This window comes from Bos taurus, chromosome 4 (assembly GCF_002263795.3).
Source record: "Bos taurus isolate L1 Dominette 01449 registration number 42190680 breed Hereford chromosome 4, ARS-UCD2.0, whole genome shotgun sequence".
Classification (NCBI taxonomy): Eukaryota; Metazoa; Chordata; class Mammalia; order Artiodactyla; family Bovidae; genus Bos; species Bos taurus.
This window is the reverse complement of record NC_037331.1, coordinates 119,396,331-119,409,038: the sequence shown is the minus strand read 5'-3', so window position 1 is coordinate 119,409,038 and position 12,708 is coordinate 119,396,331. Positions and strand designations below refer to the sequence as shown.

The following is a 12,708-nucleotide window of genomic DNA, read 5'->3' as shown; positions in this document are numbered from 1 at the left end:
TTATGTCAGAGGTTGTATCTGTTTCAATCACTTAAGCCACGACAAATTTTGATGTCAAGCTAAAAAATGTCACGATCCGAGCTCGCGTGGAGAGGCGCGGCCCGCGCAGCGGCTCTGGCGGCCTCGGAGGCGGGGCCTGAGGCGGGCGGGGCGGGGCGGGCGTGCGCCCTCCGGCGGCCTCGCCCACGCCCAGTTATCGCGAGAGCGGCGCGTGTGACGCGCGGGCGGGCGGGGTGCGTTGGGGGAGCCGGCGGGCGGTTTTGAATCTGGTCAGAACGCGGGAAACTGCGTGTCCCGGGGACAAGGTGAGCGCCGCGGGTTTGGCCGGCGGAAGGCTGGGGGCGGGGGACCGGGAGACGGGGGCTCGGTCCGCTCGGTTCCCTAACACCGCAGCCTCCGCGTGGGCCGCGATCTGAGCCCGCGGCCCGGCCGGGGCTCTGAGGCGGCCGGGAAGGCGGGCGCCGGGCCGGGAGCGCGCCACACTCCGCGCCTGTTCCCCCGGGACTGAGTTCAGAGGCCCCGCAGCCTGGGCTGGGCTGACCCCGGGCAGGATCGCCTGAGCCCCGGACCGGGGGCTGAGCCCAGGCAGGGTCCCCTGAGCCCAGGACCGGGGACTGACACCGGGCAGGGTCCCCTGAGCCCGGACCAGGGGCTGATCCCGGGCAGGGTCCCCTGAGCCCAGGACCGGGGACTGACACCGGGCAGGATCCCCTGAGCCCGGACCGGGGACTGATCCCGGGCAGGGTCCCCTGAGCCCAGGACCGGGGACTGACACCGGGCAGGGTCCCCTGAGCCCCGGACCGGGGGCTGATCCCGGGCAGGGTCCCCTGAGCCCAGGACCGGGGACTGACACCGGGCAGGGTCCCCTGAGCCCCGGACCGGGGGCTGATCCCGGGCAGGGTCCCCTGAGCCCAGGACCGGGGACTGACACCGGGCAGGGTCCCCTGAGCCCGGACCGGGGACTGACACCGGGCAGGGTCCCCTGAGCCCTGGACCAGAGACTGATCTCAGAGATCAGTTCTCTGAGCGCTTGTGCCCTGGGAAAACTGTCCTCAGGTGTCTCTCCTAGTTCTGAGATGAATGGTTGGCTCCAGGTGACAGGGGTTTTCTGCGGTAACAACGTGACAAAAGTCTCTTTTAAATACTCATCTTAGTACAGAGCACCCTGCCATTGGGATGGCAGTTGCCTGGCGAGGTGATCTCTCCTAGAAGGTAGCTCTGCTTGGAGGGGCGGGGCCTTATGCACACAGTAGTGGTCACTCTAGTGAAGTGGTCACTTCACTAGAGAGATTTAGTGAAGTTGGAAAATTAATTATCCTTAAAGAACTACAATCACCAGAGAGAAAATGGGGGCTATGGCAGTGAATCTGGTCGTCTATTGGATTACTGTGGGAATTACACTTGGAAATAGAGCAAACCAGAAAAGCTACCAGAATCACAAACAAGCAAGGTCCCCATTTTAAGGTAAAAGGTTCTGTGTGGTTGGCTGCACCTTTTTTGGAATACTGTTCATTTAAACTCTTGAACTCAAACTAGCCATAATCATGCATCAGGCTTAGTGCTGGTGACCCTCCTGCCTGCTTGGCAGGTCAGAAGTCATGCCTGTCTCTCGGCCATCTGAGTTGAGGGTTGAGGCGGCCATACTTTAGTGTTACCTATGTGGAGAAGTTATTTTCTGTTCTTGTTGTTTGATTTAAATGCTAAGATCTTGGGGTTCTGCATTTAAGATGACTCTGTCCTGGTAATTGTTGCCATTGGTACCAGTAATTTTCCATGTTGCTCTGCTTGTGACTGCAGGAGGTTTTCATTTATTTTTAAGGTAAGTGTCCTGCTACACCTATGTTCTTTGCAGTTGCTTCATGATCTCTTTCGAATCAGGCACTGCAAGCACTAGGCGGTGTAAATGGAAAATAGGATTTTTTCCGGGAGACACAATCCCTGAGCTCTGTCCCACGGGGCCAGGGAGGAGTGCACCTGATGCGCACACTAACAAGCTCCCAGGCGGCCCCGAGGCCACACATTGCCTGGCAAGGCCACCGGCAGGGTTTTCCTGGTGCAGGAATGCCCTTGAGGAAGGAGAGTCTTCAGGTGTTAGCAGCTCGGCCCAGTCTGTTCTTTGCTGAGCTGCCTCAGACCTGAAGGAGCATCTTGTGAAGGTCCTAGAAAGGGAGAGAGGTGAGCCTCCTAGAGCTGTTGGATTTCTCTGTCCTTAGTTGGTAACTTCATTAACAATCGATAAAAACATGATGTTTTGTTGATACTGTTCTCAGTGAAGAAAAGAAGGAAGTTATTTTTATTTATTTTTAATTATTTTTTATCGATATAGTTGATTCACAATGTTGTGTTAGTTTCTGCTGCACAGAATCAATTGTATACTTATCCACTCTCTTTTAGATTCTTTCTTTCCCATATATGTCATTACAGAGTGTTGAGTAGAGCCCCCAGTGCTGTAATTAGGCTCTTACTGCTGCTGCTGCTAAGTCGCTTCAGTCGTGTCCGACTCTGTGAGACCCCAGAGACAGCAGCCCACCAGGCTCCCCCGTCCCTGGGATTCTCCAGGCAAGAACACTGGAGTGGGTTGCCATTTCCTTCTCCAATGCAGGAAAGTGAAAAGTGAAAGTGAAGTCGCTCAGTCGTGTCCGACTCCTAGCGACCCCATGGACTGCAGCCTACCAGGCTCCTCCGTCCATAGGATTTTCCAGGCAAGAGTACTGGAGTGGGGTGCCATTGCCTTCTCCGAGGCTCTTACTAGTTACCTCTTTATATACAGTAGAGTGTATATGTCAATCCCTTTCCTCCTTGGTAACAAAGTTTTTTTTTTAGATGTTATAGCTTGTTTAGGTCAGAATATTGTTAGAAACTGTCTATCACAGGTAGTGTAGGGATTTCCTTGCAGTTTTGGATACTAACTATGATTGTGTTTTTTTTACTAGTGTTGCAGAATAAATGCCATATGAAAAACAGTTTGATCTGCTATGGAAAAACGTGAGACATTCATACAAGCAGTGTCTAAGGAGCTAATTGGAAAATTTTTGCAATTCATTCAACTTGATGTAAGTTTTATATTTAGCTTTATTGTGATTTTGACTGTTAATATATAGACGTTTTGCTAAAATCATTATATCCACAAGTGAAATATAATCATTTCAGTGAATCCGTACAGACCAAGGTGTATTTAAAGAAGTAAGGCAGAACTAAACACAATTAGATCTGCCGATGGGAGTGTTTCCCATTTGCTTTAAGAGGGTTGTTGTGAGCATGCTAAGTGGCGTAACACAAGATATTTCGAATCACCTACTTAAACGTTTATTGATCTCTTGTTCTGTGCGTGGCATTGTGAGGAAGACATCCTTTTTTGTCCTTAGGTTATTTACTGTGTTGTGGTGAATCCAGGTGTGTAAACACACCAGGGTAAGGGCTAAACTGGGGCAGAGGTGTGGAGGGACCCAGATTTAGACATGAAATGTTTCCCATCCTGATAAAAAGGCTGTGGAACCAAAGATCTAAAAAGTGAAATAAGTTAACCAGTCAGAGGGGTATGGAGAAGGACTGCGCTAACCAACAGGGTTAACTCTGAAGACTGGAGAAGTACCTTGTGTTTGAACTTAGAGATGTTTAGTGTAAAAACACCAGCTGAGGAAGAAGGAAAGAGGTGACATCGGGAATGAGACCTTGACCATTCTGAGGAATTGAGACTGTCCTGAGAGGAACAGGGACTTTTAAGCAGAGAGTGACCTGTGTGCAAAAGGGTGAAAGAGAGAGAAAGACAGAAAGAGAAGACTCACCTTTTGGGAATATTCCTTTGAACACAAAGAAAAGGACCTCATTCATTCAGCGAGGTCCTAAGTGGGAAGAGGGCAGGCTTGAGGGAGGAGATGGCTCACGTGGGATGTGCTGAGAGGCTCCAGGACGCATGTGTGAGAAGCGTGCAGGTGGATGTGGAGAGGCAGGCCTGGAGCCAGGAGCAGCTCGTCTGGAGGCAGGCTCGGGGGTGTCAGCTCCTGTGGGATGCGTTGGGTCATCCACGCAGTGTAGTAGGAGCAGGGCCTAGGACCGACTCTGGAGGACCCCAGCTTTAGGGCCCCGACTCTAAAATCTGTGACCTTGGGGCACATGACACATACCTCACTTGTTCTGATCATGCAGTGAAAGTCAAAGTAGTGACAGCTAAGAACTGGATGGAGATTGCGGGAGAGAATTCCAGACAAAAGTAGTGGGAAAGATGAAGAGCCCTGGACCACTCCGATGGGTCCCGCGGAGAGGAGGCTGCTGGGACTGGGATGGAGAGGTGGCTTTGCTCCGCTGTCCTGCCTTGCTAGTCTCTTTACTCCAGAGTGCCACGGCCCGCCCCCCGTGACTGACAGTCTGGAAGCGTGCAGGCAGCTGCTCTGAGGCTGCCCTTCCCCTGCCCTCATTTGCTCGTTTATGCATATGGAGGGGCTGCGTGTGTAAGTGGTGTCACGGCCTCCTTGGTGAGGCACATGGTGTCGATTTGTGTCATTGCTGGTGCGTTAGTATTCCCACTTTTGTAATTAACAAGTGATCTGTGGGTGGCACAGTGGTAAAAAAATCCACCTGCCAGTGCAGGAGACACAGGAGACATGGGCTTGATCCCTGGGTCGGGAAGATCCCCTGGAGGAGGAAATGACAACCCACTCCAGCATTCTTGCCTGGGAAATCCCATGGACAGAGGAGCCTGGTGGGCTGCTGTCTATGGAGTCCCAAACACTAAGCGACTGACCACGCACGCATGCTGTGGGGAAGTAAATTGAGACTAGGTAAATTCTTTTCTCCTCATCCAACTTCTGCCCTTTGGAAGAAAACGAAAAGATAAAATACCACTGTCTCCCACCAGACTGAAAATACTACTTGTTGGGGAGATGTGGAATATTTGAAAATTTCATCACTGCTGGGGATAGGGAAACTGCTACAACATTTAGAGTAGTAAATATATATTCAACTGATAGTGTTGAATGTATACAGACTCTTCAATTGACAATCCATTTTTTATTTAGTCCTTAAATAAGAGCCATGTAAAACAATGTTCTTTGCAGTGTTTTTCTGAAATACCCCAAACCCAGAAACAACTAAATAGTGATCAACAGAAGAATGGATAAATATATTTTGTTATGTTTATGCAATGGAAAACTCTACAAAAGTAAAAGCAAAACTATAATGGAAATGAAATGAAACTAAATGAACTGTAATGACATGCAGTGTATGGATGAGCGTCACTAAATAATGTTGAGCAAGAGAAGCAAGATATGAAAGAACAGAGACCTTGTGACCCAGTTCTCTACCAAGTGGAAAATAGACCTATTTACAGGACATGGTTTAGGGATGCAAATGGTGGTGAAGTTATCAAGAAAAGCAAGGCAGTAATTACCATAAATGCTAAAAAAACTGGGGAGGGGAGGGCGGCAGCCCTGGAGGGGTGGTGGAGACACGAGGCTTTATTTATTTACCTACAGTCACACTTAGTACACCTTTCCATATGTGTATTTCACAATACCTTTAAAATATATTGATAGTTGGGGTTTCTTGCCTGAATCAGTTATTACAATGATCACTACAAAATTGTGATTTTCCAATCCCAAATTGCTGCTGTATTTATTTATTGCTATTAATAGCATGCCAATGCCATTAGTTAATTATTGATAAGTTATTGGCTGTGTGTGCATGCTCAGTCACTTCAGTTGTGTCTGACTTTTTGTGATGCTGTGGACTACAGCCCGCCAATCTCCGCTGTCCATGGGATTCTCCAGGTGAGAATACTGGAGTGGGTTGTAATGCCCTCCTCCAGGAAATCTTCCTGACCCAGGGATCGAACCTATGTCGCCTGCATCTCCTGCACTGTAGGCGGATTCTTTACTGCTGAGCCATTGGGGAAGCCCAATTATTGGCTACTATTTATTATCAATATGGCCTCATTGGTTTTTATTTTATTCAAGGAGTTATAATCCCTTACTGTGGCTGTTGTGGTGCTCAGGTTGTACCAGATTGGATACAGGGACAAAGTCAGGGCCCAAGACTGGTTGGAGACCAGAAAACCTGCTTGCAGTCCTTTGCATGGCTGTATTATTACTGTTGTGGCTCTTACTGTTACTTGAGCTCTGGTGTCCACTTGTAACCAGATTTCAGGCCTGGAGACGGAGGACGTCTGGGTGGATTGATGTCAGGGGCAGTTTTGCTAAGGGGGTGAAGAGGAGTATACCAGGACTGACTAGGCATGGAGGCATCTGCTGCTTTCTGTCTGATCACTCCTGTTGCCCTTTTAGGACTGGATTTCAGACACTACAGCCTGACTCTCAAATTTCAAACTTAGTTATTAACACATAAACTTCTTTTGATGCCATTATAAAGAAGATAGAACTGTTTTCTTGTATTTGAAATGTAACAGTTGCTATTTATTTTGCAGAATGATACTTGTGACCCGTTCAACCTAAATGAGTTGATAGATGAATTATCAAGGAAGCAGAAAGAAGAACTGTGGCAAAGGCTCAAGAATTTGCTAGTGGACATGTTGTTGGAGAGCCCGGTGGAGGGGTGGCAGACAGCAGAAGCCCCCAGTGAGGACAGTGTGAGAGCGGAGCAGGATTCAAAAATGGTAACCCTCATCCTTCAAAGATAAATTTTCTTTTTCTTGTTAAAAAAGTAATTATTTATTGTATATAATTGAATTTTACATTGTTAAAATTAAAGTTAGAAGACGCGGGTACCAGAAGTCTATTTAATGTGGTTACACCTTTTTGAGCCTACCGTTATTTACCCAGGATTCAGGGCTGCTCTTTTCAAACTGCTGATCTGTGTCCAGCTTTAACTCACTGTTTATTTTATTTTTTAATACTTATTTATAAACTTAGTTGCAGTATCTGGGATATAGCCCCTGCCCAGGGATTGACCCTGGGCCCCCTGCACTGGGAGCCGGGGTCCCAGCCACTGGACCACCAGGGAAGCCCTAACTCGCTGTTTAGAAGAAGTGTCAAGTGTGGCTTTATTTTCATAAATTTAGTAAGTTTTACATTTAAAAGTAAATTTTAAGTTGATTTTTAACTTACTTGTGCTTTGATTTTTTTTTTTTTTTTTTTTTTACTTATAGCATAGAAACATAGAAATAATCCATGCAGTTACATCTGTGATTCTTGCTTCTGTGTCAGTCATAAATGAAAGAGAGAACTGTGAACCCTTACTGGAGTGTGCTGTTATATTAAATGGTAAGTTGACTTTGCAGTAACGTGGGGTGTGAATGAGTGCTGTGTCTGTGATACCAGTAAAAGGAAGCCCCCAGCAGTGGAGAAACAGGGCTCTTGTACTTCAGCTGGAAAAAACGAGCAAAGGAGCATTCCTTTAGGGGCTGTCCTGAGTAATTATTTCATTTGAGCCACATATAAGTGTTTCAGATGGTGAACATGTGCATTACTGGACGACAGGCTATATTTGAACCTTCAAGACCAATAAGAGCTGATAAGGGGAACCAGCCGTTGCAAGCTCCTCAGCTGGGGATTCACTGCCCAGCAGCTCAGGGGAGCCCAGTACCTGTGGCACTGCCTCTTTTTCTTTAATTGCGTCATGAATATGACCTGGGAAACAGTTGTTGACTCCTACTCGAATATTCCTAAGTTGGTACTCTAAATTTTAACTAAACTGTGAAGTGATAGTTATTAATTTAGTAGGAACACTAGTATGAATTTATGAGATGATCTGATCATATAATATTTGAATGAAATTATAGCTATAAAAGATGCAAAGGTAACTTTGTTGTTTTTTTTTTTAAAGAAAAATCTCACAGGTACCCTCACCTCCCACTGTGTGAATCTGATTAGTTCCCTAATCAGATTTTGTCATCAATTCTTACTGGCATTTTCATTTCACACATAAACCAGAGCCACTTGGCTTATGCATCTGTTTAGTATGCTCTTTTATTCAGAATTCTTGTGTGGAATTAATGTGTCTTACTAAGATTACCCCGGTCAGTATGAAAGGAGCTCCCAGATGCTTGTGGGTGTTACCACAGTTCATCCTCAGTCTCCAAACATGGTTTATAAAATTCCCCGTTAATTCAGGAATTTTACTTTAAAGGAATGGCTTTCAGATGTCTGGATTCCAATTACGAGCACAGTGTCAGCATTTTCATTTAGTTCTTGAGCTCTTTTGTTATTAACAGCACTACAGCTTTTCTATTCATTATAATAGTTGCTTTTACTATTTTTCACCAGTGAGCCAGAACTTGAGGCCAACAAGCTGAGGGGTAGCTGTGGGGTAACTGGTCACTCGGCCTGCCCTGGCTCAGCTGTTGAGTGTTGCCATGGGTGTCCCTGCACTCGGGTTTGGAGCCTCTCGTCGTTAGGAGTTTGGGCAATGGGACCTCTTGGTCTTCTAAAATTTCCTGTTCTGTTGGGTCTGCTTTTACAGCAGTGGTGGAACAGGTTTTAGTTAGCATTGTTTGTACGCTATAAATAATGTGTAGAAGTCTTGGTGAGTTAAACTGATGTCTGCTGGGCACACTTGTGAGTCACATGCTCTTCTGGGTTGGATCTGGACGAGCCCCGGTTCACTGCATGCACTCACTGTGCAGCGCCTACTCTGTTGCAGGAATTTTGTACGCGCTGCCAGAGGGTGAGCGAGCGCTGCAGGGCTCCATCCAGGACCTGTGCGTGAAGTGGTGGGAGAGAGGCCTGCCCGCCAAGGAGAACATGGGCAAGACCGCCTTCATCATGCTGCTGAGGAGGAGTCTCAGGACGAAGACAGTGCGTTCCCTGTCTAAAGCACACGCTGTGCTTTGCTGAGAAGTGCACGTGTTTACACCAGTTAGGAGTTACGTCTGCTTGTGCGAGGCCTGGCCCAGTGGCTCCCGGGCGGGGTTTTTCACTGGGTGATGCTCAGAGGTGGGCGGTCAAGGACGGACAGAGCTCCACGTGCGTGCATTGTGCATAGACTATCTCCCCGTCTTCCTCAGTGTGTGGCCTATGGAAAGCTGTCCCCTCGATGGGAACTGGTCCAGGGAGAACTGAGGGCGGCAGGGGGGAGGGTGTCAGGGAGAGCCTGCTGACCTGAGTGAGTGGGCAGGAGGGCGGCCGGGGCGGGGCTGTAGACTGCAGCCCAGGCCTGTAGAAGCTTTGGCAGGCCCACAGGAAGCATGGTGAGAACAGGATATAACGCATCCTTCAGTCTTTGGCATGCAACTCAGAGATCCAGAAAAAGAGCGGTTTTCTCCCCTGATCAAACAACAGCAGATACTTGTGTTCATCTTAGAAACCTGGGCAAATGAAGAAGAGGGAAAATGAAAGAAAAACAAAAATCATCAGTAATTCCACTGCCAAGGTGACCCTTGTCATTGAGGGATCTTTGGGGGTTTCTCTTTGCCCTCCTTCTACATCTTTGCTCACTTGTCACAGATTCCTCCAAGTGAAATTTGTAGGTCAGCGGGTTTGAACTTGGAGCTCTTGGTACACATTGCCAGCAGGTTTCTATGTACCTTGCAGCTGATCCTTTTCTTATCTCCTGTGGGACAGACTGTCCCAGGGTGGCCTCCAAGGAGCAGTCAATTTCACGACAGAAAAGAATCTTTTTGACTGCATCCTCAGCTCGCACTCTGACCATGGGAGTGATTGAAAACTCGTTGTTTGTGTCAGAATTTATCCATAAGCCATCCTTGGTTTGCCTTTTTAAAATCCATTTTCCCTGCCATTCTTGTTCACCTTTAAAATCAAACGTCTGTACCTGTGCCGTTTACCACAGTAGCCACCAGCCACACGGGCTGATTACATTTCCAGTTAAGAACGTTCAGGTCTGTTTCCTGGCGGCGCAGTCCTTCGGCAGTCGCTCCTAGCCTGGCGTGGCTCAGGCCCCGCACACTCAGCGCAGGCTCGCCTCCTCGTTGGTACATAAAACGGTGTGCAGTGCTGGCTGGCAGCATCTCTGCTTGCTTTTGCCTGAGTTTTAGGAAAATGTTCTCTGGAGCTTTGTTTGCAAATTTTAAAATGTTTTCTCTTGTCATTTTTTCTTTTTGATGACATAAAATAGTCTCATAGTTAATTTGAAATGTGGCCTTACCCATTATTAAAAAAGAAAAATTAGTTGATTTTCTTTTCCTGTCATCCCCAGGGTGCAGACATATGTCGGCTGTGGCGTATCCATCAGGCTTTATATTGCTTTGATTATCATTTGGAAGAAAGTAGAGAAATTAAAGACATGCTGCTTGAGTGCTTCATAAATGTCAATTACATCAAAAAAGAAGAGGCAAGTGGTTTTTCATCTTGGTGTGTTTGTGAACTGCTTTTTAAAAAATTAATTTGTTTCTGACTGCGCTGAGTCGTCTTTGCTGCATGCAGGGGCTGTTCTTCGTTGCAATGTGTGGGCTTCTCAGAGCTTCTCTTATTGTGACGCGTGGTCTAAGCATGTGGGGTTTTCCTGGACCAGGGAGCACATCCATGTTCCCTGCGTTGGCAGGCGGATTCTTGACCACTGGAGCGCCAGGAAAGTCCTGTGAACTGCTTTGTGATGGAAGTTTTTCCTGAGTTCGTGAGTTTGCTGTTTGCATCATGCTCAGTGTTTTAATAAAAGAGCCAGCTTAACTGTCCAAAACTATTATATTTGTTGCAATTCATATTTACTGCGTGACAGTGTTAAGCAAACATTTTACAAGTCATTGCGTATTTCATCATTAAAGGAGATGGGAACAGGTGGCTGTGTGAATCCTGGGGGAACCATGATTGCGTTTTAAATTAAAAATGACTAAAAATAAGGTTGAGAAGGCACTTCCCCATGGATCAGATCTGACCCTCTGCCCTAATTCCAGGTTAATTGGCATATAACTCAAAGCTATTATCGTAAGATTCTTGTTTTCTTTCATACCTATCCAGTAAATCCAAAGCGAGGTTCCTGGCCCAGTGCTCCACTGTCCACCAGTGGTCACTCCCACACTTGGCTACTGAGCACATGAAATATGGCCAATCCAGCTGTGGCCTTAAATGTAAAATATATGGGGATTTGAAACTTGATATGGAAAAAGAATGTTAAATATCACATTAATAATTTTTGTGTATTTATTACATATTTAAATGACACTTTGGATATATTAGATTACATAAATACATTAATAAAGTTAATTTGATCTTTTTTACTTTTATTAATGTGGCTATTAGAGAATTAAAATTACAGAGTGGCTTGCCTAGCTCTCTTGGACATGCTCATCTGTTATCTTTAGAGTTTTCTGTACTTGTTTTATTTTATTTATTTATTTTTCTAAGAAGCGCTGGGAACATGAGCCTCTTGATAATTTGTTGTAATTTGGGCAGTGTTTTAGATTTAAAAACGGTATTGTCTGTCTGTTGTGGCCCCCTGGGCCCCTCTCGCTGCTCGGCTCTCTGTGGCCGCAGCGGCGGGGCAGCTGTCCAGTGTCACTTGCAGGGCCGTTGCTGCGCTGGCATCTCTCACTGCAGAGCGTGGCTCCAGAGCACGGGCTCAGCACTTGTGGTGTGCAGGCTTGGTTGCCTCGTGGCGTGGGGTCTTCCTGGACCGGGGATCAAGCTTGTGTCTCCTGCCCTGGCAGTCGGATTCGTTACAACTGAGCCCCCAGGGAAGCCCCTCTAGTCTTTTTGTTCATTGTTTCGTCACTCAGTCATGTCTGACCCCTTGCGACCCCATGGACTACAGCACACCAGGCTTCCGTGTCCTTCATTGTCTTCCAGAGTTTGCTCAAACTTATGTCCATTGAGTCAGTGATACCATCTACCCATCTTATCTCATCCTCTGTCACCCCCTTCTCCTCCTGCCCTCAATCTTTCCCAGCATCAGGGTCTTTTCCCGTGAGTGGGCTGTTCACATCAGGTGGCCAAAGTATTGGAGCTTCAGCATCAGTCCTTCCAATGAATATTCAGGGTTATTCCTTTAAGATTGACTGGTAGTCTTTTTAGATTGACTGTATTTCCATGTTGGGATGCAAAGCATGTTGTTTTTAATATAGAATATAGCCCTGACTCTGACTGCTTGTGGCCTGGCAGACACGATTTGAGGCAAAAGGGGGCAGCAGTCACCCATCCCCAAAGGAGGTGGGGAGGACCTCCCAGAGGGGGAGGGCCCTGAGGAACTTGCTCAGGCCTCACAATCATGGCGGGGCAGGGCAGGGTTTGACCCCAGTGTGCCTTCTTCCCACGCACCCTCTCACTGGTGACACAGAAGGGCTGGACCTGACGGCGGCCCACACTGGCCAAAACCTTCAGCCCTGGGGGTCAGAAAGGCCGTGTTCAGACCCCTGGTGCCCACTGAACAGGTGGTAGGTCGCCTCGATCAAACACCGCTCAGTCCCAGTGTTCCTTCTGTGCTGTAGGGACAGCAGCCACCGTCTCCCAGGGTGCCCTTGGGGCACACTCAGCCTTTCACAGGGCCCTCGGTGCCCACGTGACAGGAGATACGCTGACTGCTGCTGCTGCTCTGATGTCGTCATTATTGGAGAGATGCTGGGCCTCTGCCCTGGGCATCCAGGGTAGTTGTGAAGTTTGGGAGAGTAAAGTATAGAGTGGATTCAGACACACTTTATATTGACTTACACATGTGTGTGTGTTAGTCGCTCAGTTGTGTCCAACTCTTTGCAACCCCATGGACTGTAGCCCACTGGGCTCCTCTGTCCATGGAATTATACATCAGATCAGATCAGTCACTCAGTCGTGTCCAGCCCTTTGCGACCCCATAAATCGCAGCACACCAGGC

General features: G+C 47.5%; 1 protein-coding gene across 3 annotated transcripts in view; it reads left to right on the top strand.

The window, feature by feature from the left end:
- The first annotated feature begins 210 nt into the window (after positions 1–210).
- The window catches only part of NCAPG2 (non-SMC condensin II complex subunit G2), a 74,029-nt gene continuing 61,531 nt past the window's right edge, over positions 211–12,708 (top strand). Inside the window, exons 1-6 of one of the 3 annotated variants that reach the window (NM_001192449.1) lie at positions 211–305; positions 2,934–3,053; positions 6,419–6,607; positions 7,100–7,214; positions 8,593–8,747; positions 10,105–10,239. In NM_001192449.1, coding sequence (NP_001179378.1) covers positions 2,976–3,053; positions 6,419–6,607; positions 7,100–7,214; positions 8,593–8,747; positions 10,105–10,239 — 672 coding nt within the window. In that variant the 5' untranslated portion in view covers positions 211–305; positions 2,934–2,975. Of the gene's footprint in view, positions 1,465–2,933; positions 3,054–6,418; positions 6,608–7,099; positions 7,215–8,592; positions 8,748–10,104; positions 10,240–12,708 lie in introns of all 3 variants that reach the window. The other 2 variants (XM_024990665.2, XM_059885565.1) reach the window with 2 other exon arrangements.